The sequence below is a fragment of the Cupressus sempervirens genome, chromosome 7, assembly GCF_028749045.1.
Source record: "Cupressus sempervirens isolate cs-2001-9-10 chromosome 7, ASM2874904v1, whole genome shotgun sequence".
NCBI lineage: Eukaryota > Viridiplantae > Streptophyta > Pinopsida > Cupressales > Cupressaceae > Cupressus > Cupressus sempervirens.
The window spans coordinates 348,652,898-348,672,987 of record NC_143124.1 but is presented as its reverse complement, the minus strand read 5'-3'; the positions used below and the strand labels follow the sequence as shown (position 1 = coordinate 348,672,987).

Below are 20,090 nucleotides of genomic sequence, written 5' to 3'. Positions count from 1 at the left end.
TGATTCTATAATTGTCAATCCCAAATAGGAAAATATTTGAGATAAGTGTTTGAATTATTTTCTTCAATCAATGTGTGTACATTAAAGAGAGATACTTAATAGTGTACTCATGGAAGGATTAATAAAGTAAATTTTTGAATATATCTCAAATTATTATATCCTAGGAGCATTATCTTCTTGCTAATTATCCCCTACCATGTCACAAGTAGAGTAGAGCACATGTCATTCTCCTTGGTCCCAACTAGACCATCAAAGTTAGTAAAGCCTTGTACAATGAAATATGATAGTTTATAATGAAATAAGTTGAAATAATAAAGTAAAGCATAAAGAGATTAATCTAAATAGACATAAAAATGTAGACAAGACATTGTTTAAAATGCAATACAAGAACAAAATTGATCTATAAAAGTATGAAATGTAGAAACCATATTAGATAAATAAAATTTAATAAAATTCATTCATATTAGATGTAGACATCTTAATCAAATTATGATGTAATACTTTTTATCATATTTTTTTATGAATTAGGGTTGTAATAGGATGCATAAATATACTAGGAAGATTAGACCCATTTTCATCTACATTGGAAGGAAGATGATCCACTAGAATGAAAAAGACTTAATCAATAGAAAGATGTCATGATTTTTTTTATGTAAGAGGTTATACCTATGTAAATATGATCTTCAAATGCAATATCTAATGCTAATCAAAGGGAATAAATAATTTTCTATATGAAAAAATAAATAAATTATGAAACGACAAAATAATTTGGTGAATATGTCTAAGTAATATAGACTAAAATTGGCATATAGACCCAATTTAGAGATGAAGAGAGAAGATAAGGGTGACTATGTTAACTTCATCGAGGATAGGTGTAAATCACTTTTCTAGAGCTTGTTGATGATATCAATTCCAACCCATATGATTTTTATTAATGTATCTATATATCTCTTCCTACATGTTTTCCTTGTGTGTGTGGGTGTGTGTGTGTGTGTGTGTGTGTGTGTGTGTGTGTGTGTGTGTGTGTGTGAGAGAGAGAGAGAGAGAGAGAGAGAGAGAGAGTTAAAATACAAATGAGATATGTTTGAAAGGAATGATTTTTTGATATGGAATAGAGATCAAATCATAGAAAATAGATGTCCTTTAGCTTGAAGTTGTAATTCTCTTTATATGTGATCATAAATATTTGTATAAAAACATAAATCTATAAAAATAAAAAATAAATCATAAATTTCATTGTGGTATGAAGGCTTATGAAGCTTGATACAATGTAGAAGATGGTGGTTTCAAATTCCTTGAAATATTGATGGTTTAATCCTCGAGATCTTGACTGATTTACTTGTTTGAAATTGATTGGATTGATCTATTGCCAAGATGAAGGAGCTAGCATTTTTATATATGTGCCATAACCTTTTGTTTTGTAAAACTAAAAGGATCTTGAAATATAATTACAATCCTTGATAAAGCCAAGTAGCCATTATGGAAATACAATTTCGGTATAAACATCAAATATAGGTGCAATTTTTCTAAGAAGGGTAACCCAAGTTCACTCATTTCTATTCATATTGGACCCAAACTTCGAGTACAGATCCTATTTTGTTAGAGTATGTTGAGAAAATGTGTTTAATTAACTTAGGATAAGAGAAGGTGTCAGTGGGGTACCAAACATGCTAAAAGGGGTGTAAGTAAAATAATAATTTTAATAGGGATGAAATTCATGACACTACAATAAGAATGAAAGACATAAGTTTCCCACAGTCGCTCAATTACTAAGCTATAGTTTCTGGAAATGATTCTATTATAGTTTTTGCATCAATTTTTTGAATCATGTTGTACACTCCATCATCATGATTAGAAGAGAGACAAAGAAAAAAATAATAAAAAAATATGAAGTTATAGTATCCTAGAAAAAATATATTTGTTAATTCATTATGATTGATGTAAGAAATTACAAAAAAATGTAGCGGAAACAAACACAGATTCCTGTAAAGGAACAAAATATTTGTAACGCCCCGCCAAGGGATCCAAAAGAAATAACCTAAAGTTTGACTAAGTTTGATAGCATTTTTTTTCTTTTTTAAAGAAAGTATACATACACATCAAACACAAAGTAGCGGAAGCAATAACATACATAACAGGTTGCATTCCTTAAAGATCCCATGACATTGAATCACATGTAAAATCTAATCTAAAACCAAATTCCATCATTTAATACATCCATATGAAAGAATAATGAAAAGTCCAATGTTCGTAAAATATACAATTGTTTCGAATGCCTCTTGGCAAATTAATTCGAAATGCTCATCCATCCACTATACATGTCACAGGGTATGAAAGGCTTAAAAGAATATATAGAAACAAGATAAATATACATCATCATCCTCTTTGGGTCCATGATACACGTGCAATAAATAAATGAAACCATTCATCATACATAATAAATCCATACATCAAGAAATATACATACATGATAAAATGATACTACATCCAACATATAATATAACCATCTATCATAATGATCCATGAACAGAATGAAGATATAAGCCAACAGTAAAACTCCAGCCATGGTGTCTCAGACGGATCTCAATGGTAAGAGTAAAAAGCACTACCACTCGACCACGTGGAACCTAAATAATCCACTCCCACCGTGCTGAGGAGATAGTCCCAAGTCCCAATGGAATAACAAAACATGTAACATAAATACTCTCTAAGTCCAGGAAATCCTATAAGTATACTAACTCAAAGGTTCCTAAAATAGATTGACATCTAAACCCAGAGGCACACAAAGACACGTAGAAAATCTACCATGCAAGCGAGAAAAATGTCATCGCAAAAGTCACGTTGGAAGTTACCCGAGTAGTCCCTTAGGAATCTCGGGTCCCTTGTGATCCTGCGGCCACTATTATCCTCTCGTACTGACAAGGCATACTACGAAATGCAAGGTCGCAACCAAGAGTTTTCTCTACCCCATCCTAGACTGTACTAGCACTCAAGGCATGGGAGAGAACATACAGTTATCTTATTAGATTCATTTAAGTCAGTATTTAGGTGAGATGTTTTCACTTATTAAACAACTTACAATGAGTTACCTTGGCAGTCACTTAGGGCCCCGGCCCCCATCGCAAGCCACTTCCCGACACTACACATAGATAACCTACCCTAGGCTCATGAAATCACAAATCACAAATATCACCTCAGCCCTATACAAGCGATTGGAAAGCATCAAATGATAATCATAATGATCACAACAGTTCTCTATCAACAACTGAAGGCATCAATAATAAGTCACAACATCCAATGGTTCTCCAACGAGCAACCAACAAGTATCCCAATAATAGATCACAATACTGATAGAAAACTCCAAAATGGTCAAGTCAAAACATGTCACAACATGACATCATCAAAACAATCACTTAAAACACCTCAGCTTCACACAGGGAAACTGGAAAGCAATATCATTCAGTAAATACAAACATGTCATAGAGCATATCAACACATCACTGTGGTTGGGTTTTAGAAAGATCGAGACTAAAACAACATATCATCTCAATCACATAAACCCCCTGGGCCTCCGGTAACAACCTAAACTGGTCAACATCTAATCAATCCCAAAAAAATACCCAAAACACAAACATCATATAAAAAACAAAATGTAGATATCAAGTTTTGGTTTGGTTTGATAACATGTTAATCAATGAGGTTTCCATTTTGGTTCAAGGTATGTTTCAAGCTCAAAAGATTTCTAATAATCCTACAGGTTGACCCATTTACTTATTAGAATGAAAATACGATTACCCTCCCATCATATTTTAAAAACAATAATTCTATAATTTTACCAAATAGTATTCATCATTAATTAACTTTAATTTAATTAATTTTTAATCAAAGAAATTAATATTTATAAGTCTAACCACTCCTATTAATATCTTCATTAATTAATAATTTATTAATATTTAACCAAAAACTATTAATAAATTAATATTCACAAAACTATATTTAATAAGTATTAAATGTTAATTAAAACTATTAAATAAAACTAATATATTAACATTATAAATAATAATAATAAAACTTTTTTATTAAATAATATTAAATTTAAATAATAATTAAAATTTAATATAATTATAAACAAAATCGAATTCCAAAAAAAAATAGGGTAACAACATGAAATAAACTTTTGTTTTTATTAAACAAAACACAAGCGATTTACATAATCGTTGCTGCACAAGGTATCACAGCGCACGACTGCTGTTGCAGTCGGCCTGCGTCAGCAGGTATGACTGTACAACAGTCAGCCTACATTAATTAAAGGACATAGGTGGGGGTATACCCCCCACCAAATAATTTATATATATATATATATATATATATATATTTTTTTTTTTTTTTATATATAAGCTTTGTGCAATTATTGATTTTTTTTTTTTAAATTGATTTATTTAAGTTATAAAATTTATAAATAAACAAATTTATTAAACAAATTATTATTATTATTATTAGAAATTGTTTCTTTCCTTAATCTGATAGAGAAAATAATTCCAACCCTACGAATATTGTTTTTAATTTCAGACCCCACCCAAATAAATACAATAATTCCTTAATCCAGAAACGAGGGTCTCTCCATTTTCTTTTCTAATCCCTACATGTACAGAAGATTAATAGACAAGCATCTATTAATTTTCAATATTGGAATGTATAAACTTTTATCACAGAGAATTTAGTTATACAATCCACAGGCACGGAGAAGACAGGAAAGGATAATTGCGTATTTAATCGATAATCAAAACACAAGACCCTACCTAATCTTGATGCTATTATGCAATCCCCAGGAACTATAAGAGAATTGCTCCTCTTCAATAACCTTCTTTTGAAAATCTTTCTTGGAATTAGCCTTCTGAAATTCGCTTCCAAAAGTAGTCTCCCCAAAAATTCCCGTCCAAATTCGTGTCTCTCCAAAAATGAACCCCAAAGTTGTGATAAGAAGTTTTCTCCTCAAATCGGGGCACTAATTGTGCGTTCACCCGAGAAGACTCTTTGGTCAACTGAGTTAACTCAAAATTAACTTTTATTATCTTTTATTTTATTTGCATTCATCTTTTTATGCACATTAAGTTGAATTATTAAATAACTTTATTTAATATTCCACTTGACTTCTATTTTAAATTAATTTATTACTTTAATCTCATGTGCACTTTATGAAATTAAAATAACATTATTATTTTCACTTATTTTATCTTTTTAATTAATTTCTCATATTTAAACTCATGCTTAGATCATGTGATCTAGAAACCTTTAATAATTTAATGTCTTTTCCAGTTTTAATTCATTTAAGAAACTTTAATTGATAAAATATTTATTAATTCAATTAATAATAATATTTAGCATTTATTTAAAAATGATCTCCAAATATATTATTATTAAATTAAATTAATATTATCACATTCTAAAATTATACTTAAAACTTTTATCTCCTAATTCAATTCTTTTTATTTAATTAATTTCTTAATTAATTAAATATAATTAAATATTAAAATATCATAATAATTTTCTATTAAATTAAATCATTAATTAATCTTTTTAATTAGAATTAATTAATAGAAAACACATCAAGGACTCATAAGGTAACATAAGAAAACCCGTCATAGAAAAACACATACTAAGTCAAACAAAAAGGGTTATAATCATGAAATTACATCATTTGATGCATTCGAAGGGTACTTAACTCAGATACTTGTCCTAATTATCAATTAGAACAATTGGCTAAAAGGGTTTAGGATTTGGACTTAAGAGTTTATCTCCCCTCTCTTACCATTGAGATAATGCGATAGGGTACTCTCATCCTGGCGATTCAGGGAAGTCGATACCTGGTATCTCCAACCTACATAAAATCCATGCATGTACAAACACAATATTCTAAGCTAAACAGACAATGGTAGGAAGTGGTGCATCGTGTAGATCCCGACTAGCAGGTGACTACGACTCCCTTCCTTAACCACATCAGAAACACCATACATAAAGAAAACCAACACACACACCATACACATACAGTATGGGGTAAGTATCCATAAGAAAGCACATGTGATAATAAACCATCTAACTAATCATCATCGATAACTGAAAACATTGAATAATCTTCATACATTCCTGAAATATAGAGTACCAAGTAATCTCATCATATAATAAACTGAGTGTAAAACAACATCTGATAATCTCAAGATAATGCTACTAATTATCAAACATAAAACTTAGCCTAAAAGAGTTTGGCAATGATATCAGGAATGTAACTAGAAAAATGTAGACTAGGGGCAGGCACTACAATATTCTCTAGTGGTGAGAATTATTTTATGAGAGTTTAGTTGAGGATCATTGAGGTTATCTAGGATTTAATTAAAAGAAAATAGGACATACTAAAAGTTTGATGTGTTGGTTATATCACCATGTTCTCTACCAGGTATAATTTATGCCTAAATAAACTAAGGAATAGTCGTTCCTTATATTCTCTTGGGTCATGCAAATTATAATTCTTATGGGAATGATCAATCAATAGTATTGTATATTTGATAGAAGAAAAAATTAAGTGTTGGGTGCTTATTATAATAGTATATGTACTTATGATAATTTTTTATTTCTATAACACAACATGGCTAAAATCTCATATGCTTCTCAATATTCTTATAAAAAAGGAAGGGCATGATATTCATCTTCATTCACTTCGTACTTGCCACATATAAACATATGATGACTAAACATAGTAGAAAATAAGATCAACACAATAGAATAGTTGTTGGATAATTTTAGTTCATAGTAAAGATGATTTGAAAGAGTTAAATATGCTCTATAATTAGTTTCCCTAATTAATTGCAATAATATTAGAATTTTCATCATGCTAAGTCAATTGTCAATAAAGATCGAGTAAATTTCAATCTATACATGATCTAAAGTTTTAACTCATATGATGTGAAAGTATCTAGAAGGTTTTCATTACATGATGTCAATGATCAATGTATAAATTTACTATTGAATATTATGTGAGTTTTATCATTAACATAAAATATTTCCAATAACTATCATAGATATTATGGTAGAGTAGTTGATTTTATTGTTACTCCTACTTTGTAGTTGCTAAAAAAATGAATATGACCATATGATTGAGAGTTGCTAGATAGTCAAGTGTAGGGTGATCAAAATTTGGTGCTACCTAAGTATTTAAGGATTTCATTTATAATAACTTAAGGATTTAATTTATAATAACTTCAAATTGAGAGTGTGGTACATATATTAGATTGTAGTTCTTATTATGTGAAATGACATCATGTGGTTATCCTATTTGAAACTAAACATAAAATCACCTAATCTAAAATTACCCACAACTTGAGGAGATTTCTTTCTTATTTGTAAGACCATTTGGTATTGATTTATCATTTATTGACTAAGAGATACTTTGGAACTCTCTTCCTGGTAGTTTAATGACATGCTTAAACCTATCAAGGTAAAGATCTACCCATAGTATGCTATTAGATAAAGTAAATTCCTCTTCCTAGACATTCACTTGAGAAAATTACACCTCATTTGTCACCGGAACACATGACCTTGACCTCATTACTATATGATTAATTATTTTTATGGCTTCCTAGGTCCACTTCATCTAGGTGAATACCATACTAATCCATTTGGATGGTTTTGTTGATCTTTATGTACTTACACAAATGGAACCTAGAAATTTGGATTATTATGCATGATCAATGAATCTCTTATTCTTCAACAATTACGTGTAATTTGTGAATTATATATTACTATTCTCGATTATATATTATGATGTAAATATAATAAGATCAAAAATCATATTACTAATTACAAATTATTTCTATATTTATTTATTAGATAAACTAAAAAATAAAACTTGTTTATTTCTTATTTTTAACAATATGATTCAGTTTCCGAGTGAAATGTCCTTAATTTCTCTCCAATATTTTAAAAATTCTACTTCACCAAAAATGCATTTTCGAGGATGAGCTTAGTGGAACTTGTCAAACTCAAAATAGACAATTTTTCCAAACAGTTTGACAATGATGGTCAATGATTTTTAACACAATAAAGGAAACTCCATAAAAAATGAATATGACCATATGATTGAAAGTTGCTAGGTAGTCATGTGTAGGGTGACCAAAATTTGCTGCTACGTAATTATTTAAGGATTTAATTTATAATAACTTCAAAATGAGAGGGTGGTACATATATTAGATTGTAGTTCTTATGATGTGAAATGCTGTTGTGTTGTTATCTTATTTATAACTAAACCTATAATCACTTAATCTAAAATTACTCACAACTTGAGGAAATCTCTTTTCCTTCTATAAGACCATTTGGGATTGATTTATCTTTTAATTTTTAAGAGATACCTTGGAACTCTCTTCCTATTTTTTTAATGACATGCTTAAACCTATCAAGATAAGGATCTACCCATAATTTACTATTAGATAGAGTAAAGTCCTCTTTCTAGTCATTCACTTGAGAAAATTACACTTCATTTGTTGCCAACACACATGACCTTCACCTCATTGCCATATGATTGATTGTTTTTATGGCTTGCTAGGTCCACTTCATCTAGTTGGATTCAATATTAATCCACTTGGATGGTTTTGTTGATCTTTATGTACTCACGTTAATGGAACCTAGAAATTTGAATTAATATGCATGATCAATCAATCTCTTATTCTTCATTGATTACATGTAATTTGTGAATACTATATTACTACTATCAATTATACATTATGATGTAAATAGAATAAGATCAAAATCATACTACTAATTACGAATTACTGCTATATTTATTTTTTAGATAAACTAAAAACTAAAAATTGTTTATTACTGATTTTTAACAATTTAATTCATTTTCCAATTGAAATGTCCTTAATTTCTCTCCAATATTTTAAAAAATCTACTTCACCAAAAACACATTTACTAAAAACTAAAAATTGTTTATCACTGATTTTTAATGATATAATTCATTTTCCAATTGAAATGCCCTTAATTTCTCTCCAATATTTTAAATAATCTACTTCACCAAAAATGCATTTACTAAAAACTAAAATTTTTTTATTACTGATTTTTAACAATATAATTCATTTTCCAACTGAAATGTCCTTAATTTCTCTCCAATATTTTAAAAAATCTACTTCACCAAAAAGACATTTACTAAAAACTAATAATTGCTTATTTCTGATTTTTAACAATATGATTCATTTTCCAATTGAAATGTCCATAAGTTCTCTCCAATATTTTTAAAATTCTACTTCACCAAAAACGCATTTTTGAGGACGGATTCAGTGGAACTTGTCGAACTCAAAATAGACAAATTTTCCAAACAGTTTGACTATGATGGTCAATGATTTTTAGCACAATAAAGGCAACTCCATAAAAAAGTCCACCCATCCAAAAAACAAGCCCTGTCTTCGAAGTTAACGATGTCTCCTGTGGAAGATTTGAAACTCGGAAAGTGAGGACAAACAATGTTTTGGGCTGTGCTTAACAATAGCTTCTGCATGTATGTCTGAAAAGAAGCGAAAGGATATGAATGAACAAACACCTTCTATCGATCATTGTCTCGCATTTTCTTATGCATAAAAGTCAGCACGTCAAAAGCTCCTTTACATCTTAATGCGAATCTCTTCTGCTCTGTTGACCATCCATAACAAACAAAAATGTTTTAATCTAAACATGAAAAAGATGCTAGGCTGCGAAATATGATAATATGCAATGGAAATCAGCATCCACATGTGACTGGTGGAAGCTTATTTAATGTCTTTCCTTTTTGGATAGAATAGCATAACACAGCAGGAATATGATACCATATAGTCATGGTAAAGTTTTAAATGATTGCATGATTAGCAAGAAAGAGAATTAGAATCAGTGTCTACTACCCATCAACACCAATGCGGGAGTTTATTAAAGAGTGAAATTGCTAAGTTCCTTCATCCTAAGTTCCGTCCAAAACCAGCCAATCTCAGTGATGTCTGTCCAGCCATTCCTAATAACCTACTTATAAGTTTTCTAAAACCTACTTAAGAGTATCTTCTTTTCACCATGGGAAAATATAGTAGGGCTTCCTCTAGTTTCATCCTCCTAGTGATGCTGGTTATAGGAGCAGCAGGGGCAGGGGAAGCAGATGGCTTTTCAGGATTATCTGGCGAGGCCTATGTTCTGCTTTCGCTGAAGAAAACCATGGCTGTTCCAAAAGAGTGGCCGGATGTTTTAAGCAACTGGAAAAATGAGCCCAATTCCAATTCAACTTCCCATTGTTGGTGGAAGGGGGTCCAATGTGATAAATCATTTCAGGTTGTTGGGCTCAACCTCTCTCACATGAAATTGAATGGTTCAATTTCTCCTGAAATTGGGAAGCTATCAAACCTTGTGAATCTGACGCTATCTAAGAATAATTTGAGCGGTCATTTACCAATTGAAATCACCCATATTCCTACCCTGAGAATCTTAAATCTCTCCGCCAATCTCTTCAATGGGACCTTTCCCTCAGGTATTTCTAAATGTAAGGACTTGCAAGTGCTGGATGTGTATGATAACAACATTAATGGAACGTTGCCCGTGGAATTGAGTGAGCTTAGCAAGCTGGAACATGTGCATTTTGGAGGCAACTATTTTTCTGGCGGGATACCAGTTGAATACTCAAGGCTGGGAAGTTTGAAGTACCTGGCACTCAATGGGAATGGACTTGTTGGGAAAATTCCAAGAGAGTTTGGTAAGCTTGTTATGTTGAAGCAGCTATATCTAGGCTACTATAATATTTATAAGGGAGGTATTCCTCATGAGCTTGGGGAGCTCACAAACCTTGTTGTATTGGATTTGGCGAATTGTAGTCTTTCCGGGCCTATTCCTCCAGTTCTAGGCAAGCTGAGGTTGTTGGAATACTTGTACTTGCAAGTAAATGCTCTCTCTGGTCGAATTCCATCTAGTTTGGGCGACCTTTCAAGCATACAATATCTAGATTTGTCCGACAATGATCTCACAGGCCAAATCCCTGAAGAATTTGAAAGGCTTCACAATTTGAAGCTGTTGAATCTGTTCAAGAATAGGCTCCACGGAGTTATTCCCTCTTTCATAGCCGAGCTCCCTAATCTTGAACAACTTGAGCTATGGAAGAATAACTTCAGCGGCCAGATTCCTCAGAATCTCGGCAAGAATTGCAGGCTCAAGGACCTCGACTTGTCCATCAATAGGTTGACTGGTCTGCTACCCCCTTATCTCTGTAAGAACAATAAACTCGAAACTCTTGTTATACTTCAGAATATTTTCTTTGGCCCCATTCCCGGAGCTCTAGGCAATTGCAGGTCATTAAGGAAGGTGCGAATTGGGGGAAATTTCTTTAACGGTTCAATCCCAAATGGTTTTTTGAATCTTCCCTTAGTTGGTATACTTGAGCTCCCTGATAACTATCTTACCGGAGACATACCCACATCCATTTCTCTTACTCTGAATTTAGAACATGTCAATTTGTCCAACAATAGACTCAGTGGCCCTCTTCCCCCAGCTATAGGTAACCTGACTGGTTTAAAATCCCTTGGACTTAATGACAACATGTTTACTGGGAGTATTCCACGCGAGATGAGTAGTCTCAAGCTGCTGACTACATTAGATTTAAGCAACAACAAGTTGTCTGGACAAATTCCCCGTGAAATCAGTGAATGTGGGTCTCTAACTTCTGTAGATTTGAGCAAAAATTATCTGAATGGGAATATTCCATCAGAAATCGCTGAGATGCGCTATCTGAACTATCTTAACATCTCAAGAAACTATTTGTTTGGGAACATTCCTAAAGAAATTGGAAGCATGCAGAGCTTGACTTCTGTAGACTTATCCTTCAACAATCTATCTGGTTGGGTACCTCAAAGTGGGAAATTCAGTTTCTTCAATGCTTCTTCCTTTGCAGGGAATCCAGGCCTATGTGTGCCCAATTTAACTACGGCTTGCAAGAAATCTTCTCAATCCTATAGGGAGAATGGTATGTTCAAGTCTTCCTCTATAACTAAATTGTTTCTTGTTTTTGGGTTACTGGTTTGCTCTTTGGCTTTGGGTGTTCCTGCCATTTACAAAGCCAGAGCCCTCTGGAAGAAGAACAATAATCCAAGTACATGGAGACTCACTGCTTTCCAAAGCTTTCATTTCTCTTGTGAGGATGTGCTCGGTTGCCTCAAGGAGGAGAATATCATTGGAAAAGGTGGGTCTGGGATTGTGTATAAGGGCATAATGCCTAATGGACAACAAGTTGCTGTAAAGAGATTACTGGCTGTTGATAAAGCAAGAAGCAGATACAGGGGAAGAAGCAGGGGCAGAGGCAGAGGCAGAGGCAGGGGCTTCTCTTTTAGTTTCCATGATTATGATCATGATCATGGATTTAACGCGGAGATTCGGACTTTGGGAAAGATTCGTCATAGGAATATAGTGAAGCTGCTAGGATTTTGCTCCAACGGGGAGACAAATCTTCTAGTGTATGAATACATGCCGAATGGAAGCCTAGGAGAGCTGCTCCATGGAAGAAAGGGGGAGTACCTGCAGTGGGCGATAAGGTACAAGATTGCAGTAGAGGCTGCAAGAGGCCTCTGCTACCTTCATCATGATTGTAGTCCGCTCATTGTGCATCGTGATGTTAAGACCAACAATATCCTTCTTGCCTCCAATTTTGAAGCCCGTGTAGCAGATTTTGGACTCGCAAAATACCTTCAAGATTCTGCTGCTTCTGAAGGCATGTCTTCCATAGCAGGTTCCTATGGCTATATTGCTCCAGGTATGTTTTCCATGTTTATTAGAATTCTAGATTCATAAGAACTATGTACTTCTGAGAAGCAATTATCGTGATCTGTACTTTTAAACATAATTATTTTCTGCTTTTAATCCTTTTTCTTGACAGTCAATTAGTTTAACTTTTTTCTCTCTATTGATTAAGACCATTTCACATTCATATAGTTTTTTTTAACTTATTCACTGACATCCTATTGTGTTATCAGAATACGCCTACACCCTTCTGGTGGATGAGAAAAGTGACGTGTACAGCTTTGGAGTTGTCCTGCTGGAGTTGATCTGTGGGAGAAAGGCGGTGGGTGAATTTGGAGAGGGAGTGGATATTGTTCAGTGGGTTAAGAAAATGACTGATTCCTCAAAAGAGAGAGTCATGGAAATAACAGACAGAAGATTGTCCAGTGCCCCTATGGAAGAGGCGATGCATGTTTTCTATGTTGCCTTGCTCTGTGTACAGGAGCGTAGTGTACAAAGGCCAACCATGAGGGAGGTCGTCCATATGCTCACTGATCCACCAAACTGCAAATGGCTCAAAAAATAGTTTCACTTGCACCAACTGAGAAGAAGAGGAGCTCGCCAGGTAATCTATATTATGGGGAACCAACTCTGTTGTATATACTACTATTCGGAGCAAGGTTTCCTCGCCAAATGAAAGTTAGGTATAAATCTTTCTATGTAAACACTGTTTTATACGCTCTACAATGTGTGAGAAAGTGAGGCAGAGGCAATGAATACATAATAAAGAAGAGAAGTAGGGTTTTTGTTTTTGGCAATTTGCTGAAACGAAGTTGCACTTAGAGGGTTCGCACCTCCTTGTCACATAGTTCACATAGTGGTAGCATATCGCATCTGTCTGTATAAAGATGTTGTAAGTATTTTCTCAGTAAATCCAGGTGGTCTCCCACAGCTGTGAATACAGATAACCTGTTCTATTCTATTTAAATCTTTAGGTTTCTCTTTTCTTCCATATAAAATGTTTCCAACTAATATCGCAGTCAAATTGCCATTACAAATGTGAATACGTAGTTTACATTGTTAGCATATAAAAATTCTAGTTTTCTCATATATCAAAGTGTTTTAGAACCAGGAAAGCAGTGTTAAGAGTAAGGCTTTTAATTTAATCATGGGTGGATGGTCTTATGAAGTATTCCTCGCTATTATAGTCGACTTAATAATTGCATAGGAAAGTTAAATGGAACAGTAAATTGGACGGAATTTTAATCTATAGCAATGGATATCTAGAAGGTTGGTTTTGATTGGTCTATTACTATGGATAAATTATAAGATACAAAAATATTGCAATACAATGCCATGATAAACCAATTTCTTTAGCAACCAACATAATAGCACAAGTATTGATGGCCTTTTACTTTTTCTACCTATTCATAAGAATGTTCATAAAGAAGGGGATTGATGAATCTCATGTATTTACCACCATAAATACTTTTAGGTCTAAAGTATCATGACATGTATTCTTTTGTGTTTAGGGATAATATAATTCTATTCTAAGTAATATATATTTAATTTCAGTGTATGTTTATGAAGGTAATTACATATCAAAACGGAAAATGTGTCTTTTTTTTCAAAAATGTTTTTTCAAAAACATGAATACGACATTGATAAATTATTATCTTGTAACATCATCGACCCTATTTGTATCAATAAATAACTTTAAAATATATTTCCATGTAAGAAGAATAAAAATAAATTTTACTTTATTAATTACACATTTTTCAAAATTGTAGTGCATATTTAGACAACAATAAATATACATTGGATATTGACTTAGAGGCATCATTGAGTTGTTGGCAATCTTGCATTCCCTAAAAATAGTTCCTTTCAATTTTTGATCTTATTTTCCATCTTCAATGTTTTCTATAGTGAACCTTGAATTTGCATAATTTGTTATTATGAACCTAAGGGTATACTCTAGACATCATTATTTATACATATCTTGCATCAACTTGATTTTGATACTTTATACCAGAGATATTATGGATTCTTGTTCAATTCTAGATATATTTTTCTTTTTTTCAATTGTTAGTTGAATTTTCTAATTTATCAAAGTTAATGTCATTTGATTTCCACAATCCATTAGTAATACATATTAATTTTTTTTGGAATTTGATTGTGTCTGATTTTTAAGCATAAGCTTTTCAGATCACACATAGTGATCCATAATCAGGATGAAGGACAGTACAAGAGAATAGAAAAAATTAAGTAGGAGACTGGAGAAAAACATGAGTTTCAAATACATGAATTTGTCTCTAGTCTTCTACATAATTTTTCTATTCTCTTGCAGTCTCCTTTGTCCTAATGATGGATCACTGCACGTGATCTGAAACATTGATGCTTAAAAATCAAACACAATCAAATTCCAAAAAAAAATCTTATTTTTTATCAAAGTTGTTTCTCAATTAGACTAGCTTAGTGGCTTGCATAATGATATTCCTTGATCTTTAGAAGATGTCTCTCTTAGATCATTGTTCATATTTTATAGACTAGAGTGGTATTCTTACGATTTGGGTTCTACCCTATATCTATTATATTACATTCTTTTTCTCAAAAATAGAATCAATCTTAGAGCCTAGATCTTGTAAAGGCTATATATATTCAAGTATTTGATCCTTCTTTAGGAGGCAATGAAAGTGATTGTAAGAATAACCTATCAAAGGTGAAGTAAATGGATTTGAATCTATTTTTCTAATTGTACTCAAGCATGTATGCCAAAAATATGTAAGACACATTTTGTAGGCTACCTTTATATAAATATTTGATTTTTTCATAATACAAAGATTGGTTTACCATGTTGATAGTTTATAATTGTGTCTGGGTTGATTTTTTTAAATGTATTGACTCATGTTTCTATGTTGGACCATCTTCATCATAGAAATTCTTTCCATGACTACAATGAGTATATATTGAATGTTATGCCATTTAACATCAATATAAATGCTATGAGATATAAATAAAATGGTTGATAAATACATTACTATATCTAGAATGTCATCCATCACTAGTGATCCTCATAATCATTTTTAAGACAATGTATAAGAACATGACACAAACACTTTTAGCCCCAACCACGAAGCAGTGCTTCCTCAAAGTTGTTCATGCTTCAAAGAACATTTGACCCTTAAAAATAGACCTAGTTACCTAAAAAATAATAGAAAGATGAAAAAAATGAGTGTAATTAGATACATAAATGAACATGCCCACTACGAATGTGAACAACATGGAATTTACAAGTGGTCAGTATTTTTATTAAAAGAAATTAAAATTAAACTTGGAAGAGAAGTTTGAGACTTGTATGCTCAAAATATGAAGATACTGAAAGAAATAGAATTGTAGTTATTTGAGCCTAATTTTGAAATTACTAAAGATTTATTATTATTATATAAGATTAAGGGCATCTAATGTTGCCTTCACCAAAATGTGTTATTATTTCTTTTAATATAAAAATATATATATTTTTGTATTATGGGTCAAATAAGATATAGTTGCATTTAGGATTTTGAGAAGCCCTCTAGTATAAAGATAGTTAATAGTGAGTGCTAGAAGTTATTTAGGTTTTAGTATTTTGTTAATTTTTGTTTTAGGTGGATGCATCTTTAAAACTAAATATATGTTTGCATGGGTCAAGTAAATTGCATCAAACTAATTTGAAGTTGATTTCCTTTTCAAATTGTAAAGAATGAAGTGTAAAAAAATGATATGTAATCTATTTCAATTTTTCACATGTTGGTCAAAAATTACTAAAATGGGCACATGTATGTTTCTAAAAAGTATGCAACCAATGGTTAGAGAAAAAAAATTAATATGTTAATATAGTTTTAATCTCAAAGAAAAAAGCTACTAATCATAGAAGATGTGTGAAAATATTATTGTAATTATATAAACAACTTGTTGATGACGTGTAAGTCAAATGAATGGGTAGTTGGAAAATTGGAATATAGAGGAGATGATGCTAGCTTAGAAGGAGACTTAAGAGAGTTGGCAGAAGAGAAATGAGAATATTGTCGTCGAAGAGATATCCTTGTTAGAGTATAAGGAAGCCATAACTGATGAAATAATCATCAAGGATCACAAGGAAATTAGTTATTTTTGTGAAGCAGTTCTACTACCATTTAAAGTTGAAGTCATTGGTTCTGTGATTATTAGTTCCTACTACGAAAGAGAATTATTGGGAAGAACTTAAAGTTAAATGGTGATTAAGCATCATTTCCCCATCTAATAAAATTGTTTCATTTTATAGAGGAAAACACTAAAATATTTCTACCTTTTGCTTCTCACTTGACAAAGATTTTGAATCTACTTCAATGATAGTCATGGTGGGCTCCTCCCACCTAGACTTGGGACCTTTCAATTTTTTTGTAGTCCTAAATTCTTAGTTTATTCAAGATGCCTAGTCTTCTACCAATGTTAACATTCCCAGAACAATATGAGATTACTCTCACATTCTTCTAGTTTTGAAGGAAAATAACTATGAAGGAATCCACCCTTCCAATATGAGATGGTGTGCCACTCCCATCTAAATTTTTATCATAAAGTTCATGAGTGGTGGAATATAGAAGTGGAAGGAATGACTATGTTGAGATTGGCTAAGAAACTTGAAAATGTTAAGAAGGAGGCTACTGAATGGAGCAAACATTCTTTTGCAATATCTTTGAACAGAAAGAGGTCATTGAGGAAAATATTAATTGACTCTATAGGAAAGTATGGAAAATAGGGGATTTACTTTGGAGGACCATCTAGAGCAAGAAACATGCAGGACAAAAATGAGAGAGAAAAATAATAAGTAGAAAATATTTTGAAGCAACGATCTAGAATCCAGTGTTTGTTGAAGGGGGATAGGAACACCCATTTATTCCATATGTCACCTTTGGTCTACCATAAGAGAAACACTAGCACTACTCTCCTAGATGATATAAAAGAACTCTCTCCAAACTAGAAGAGTTAGGAGGGTGGGTTACCTAGTACTTTGAAGAAACTCTTGGTAGCTAGAATGTTGTTATTGATTGAAGGATTAGAGATAAACACATTAAATTTATCTCAGTTGTGCTAAATCATATTAATAATGAATAGATCCTCTATTTTATTTTTGAGGAAGAAGTCAAGGTAGTGATGTTCTCTATGAGAACTCACAAGGCACCTGGATAGGATCGATTTCCACTCATCTAACACTCTTCCATTTTTTTTGGAATTTTATCAATCAAGACCTCACTAAAGATGTGAAAGACTTTGTTAGGACAAGAAAATTATTAAAAAACCTCAATGAAATTTTATTATGATAGTGCCTAAAACCAAGGAGTAGAAATATCTTGTGGACTTTCAACCTATCAGCTTATGCAACATGGATTTTTAACTTTTCTCCAAGGTCCTCACAAATCTTTCAAACCCTCTACTGGACAAGGCTATAGGCCCCTCCCACAAATTATTCTAATTAGGATGATAAATCCTTGATGTGATTATCTCAAAACATAATTTAATTCATTGTGTAGAAAAATGGTATAGGCTTGGGATGAATATCAAGTTGGATATATCTAAAGTATATGATAGGGTCAACTGTTATGTCCTTCTTTCTATCATGTCTAGCATTGGATTCAATAGGAATATTCTTGAACTACTACAAGTTATGATAAGGTCGATATAATTCTCTAATATTGTTAATGTAATACCTTGGGGTTCTTCTCCTTTAGAAGGGGTCTCACCAAGGTGACCATGTGTCACCGTACCTCTTCATTATGGTGGAAAGGGTTCTTGGAATGAAATTTATTTCCAAAATAGAGGACAGTTCAATCCAAGGGATTAAACTAATCACAACTACCCCCCTAAAGGTTATATAGCCATTTTTTGATGATATTCTTCTATTTAGGATCTCATCAGTCATTGGAGAAAGTAATTGTAAGAATATCTTGGATCAACATGCCCAAGTCTCTAGACAACACCTTAACTTGACAAAAAATATACTTCTTTAATACTGAGACATAATTGCAAAATTACGTCACTTGAATCCTAGGTTGCTAGCTAGAATCCCTCCCGGATACCTATCTAGGGCTCCTATTCATTATGCAAGAAGGAAACCAACAGTTTTGGAGCTCCATCTTCAAAAGGTTACAAATAAAGTTGGGAGGGTGGAAAGGGAAAGTCCTCAATAGTGCGGGAAAAATTTAACTCCTACCTACTTCTCTTTAGGGTATCCTTGTGTACTTCATGTCTATTTTTTAAATCTCAAGCTCTATGGTTCAATACTTTGAGAGGATTTAGAGGAAGCTATTTTGGATTAGATTGCAAGCAAAAAAATAGGATCATCCTAGTCAATTAGGAGACTATGTAAAACCCTAAAGCAATGGTAGGCTTGGGTGTTAGAAAAATGGGACACCTCAACAGAGCACTCAAGCAAAAGGGAGGATGGAAAAAAATGAAGAAAGTGATAGATAATTAAATGGAGGCTATTAGAGACCTCAAAAGTAGGAGGATTACATGAAATCCAAGTACTTAAGTGACTCTCCCTCCAAATTGTATACTTTTGACAAGAACCTTCCCAATGGCTCTAGGATTTAGAATAATATGGTCATAAATTGAACTTATGACCAAAGGGGTCTGCGATGACTTGTTAGCAGGGGTGATAAAATTAGATTATGGGAGGACAACTAGATGTGGGGTAAGCCTCTTCTATTTAGAAAATTACTTCACCTCAAGAATGACTTTTAAAACAACTTGGGTCATTTTATCATAGATTATTTCACCCCCTTCTAGAAATGGAAATGTCTTAACAATAATTGGAGGGGCCCTCCCTAAGACTTGATGCTAATTAATGAGTTACACAAACTTATTATCCTGTTTAGTTTCCTGATCACACCTTCACAAAATAGATTCATCTAAGATAGAAACTAGTCAAGGGAATTTTTTTAATTTCTCATTTTATCCTCTATTGATTGATTTAGAGGTTCCTAGCCTATATTAGGATAAGGTTTGGATTGAACAACTCACCCCCAATCTTAACTTCTTCTATTGGGCCACCCTACATGAGAGAATGCTAATTATTGATAACCTATGAAAGAGGGGATTCCAATTTTTTAGAATATTTATTGTTTTGAAATATAGGAAGGAGGACATTAATTGCATTTTTGTCTCTTATCTCTATGTATCAAAAAATCTAGGCATTTGGAATAATGTGGTCATAAATTTATCTTCTCTCCAAATGGGTCAATGTTGTCTTTTTACCAAGGTAGATAAAATAAAATTTTGGGAGGATGATTGGATGGGCGGTAAACCTCTTA

At 32.4% G+C, this 20,090-nt stretch overlaps 1 protein-coding gene across 1 annotated transcript; it reads left to right on the top strand.

The window, feature by feature from the left end:
- Window positions 1-9,973: 9,973 nt before the first annotated feature.
- On the top strand, window positions 9,974-13,750 carry LOC149546881 (uncharacterized). Its single transcript, XM_089791401.1, has 2 exons — window positions 9,974-12,796; window positions 13,017-13,750. The coding sequence occupies exons 1-2, from the start codon at window positions 10,084-10,086 to the stop codon at window positions 13,346-13,348; spliced, it is 3,045 nt and encodes a 1,014-aa protein (XP_089647527.1). The 5' UTR covers window positions 9,974-10,083; the 3' UTR covers window positions 13,349-13,750.
- The last annotated feature ends 6,340 nt before the right edge of the window (window positions 13,751-20,090 follow it).

Excerpts from the sequence above, each read along its gene's own strand:
- LOC149546881 (XM_089791401.1), top strand. The coding sequence starts at position 10,084 with ATGGGAAAATATAGTAGGGCTTCCTCTAGTTTCATCCTCCTAGTGATG. Across the intron at positions 12,797-13,016 it reads CTATGGCTATATTGCTCCAG|AATACGCCTACACCCTTCTG; the intron begins GTATGTTTTCCA and ends TTGTGTTATCAG.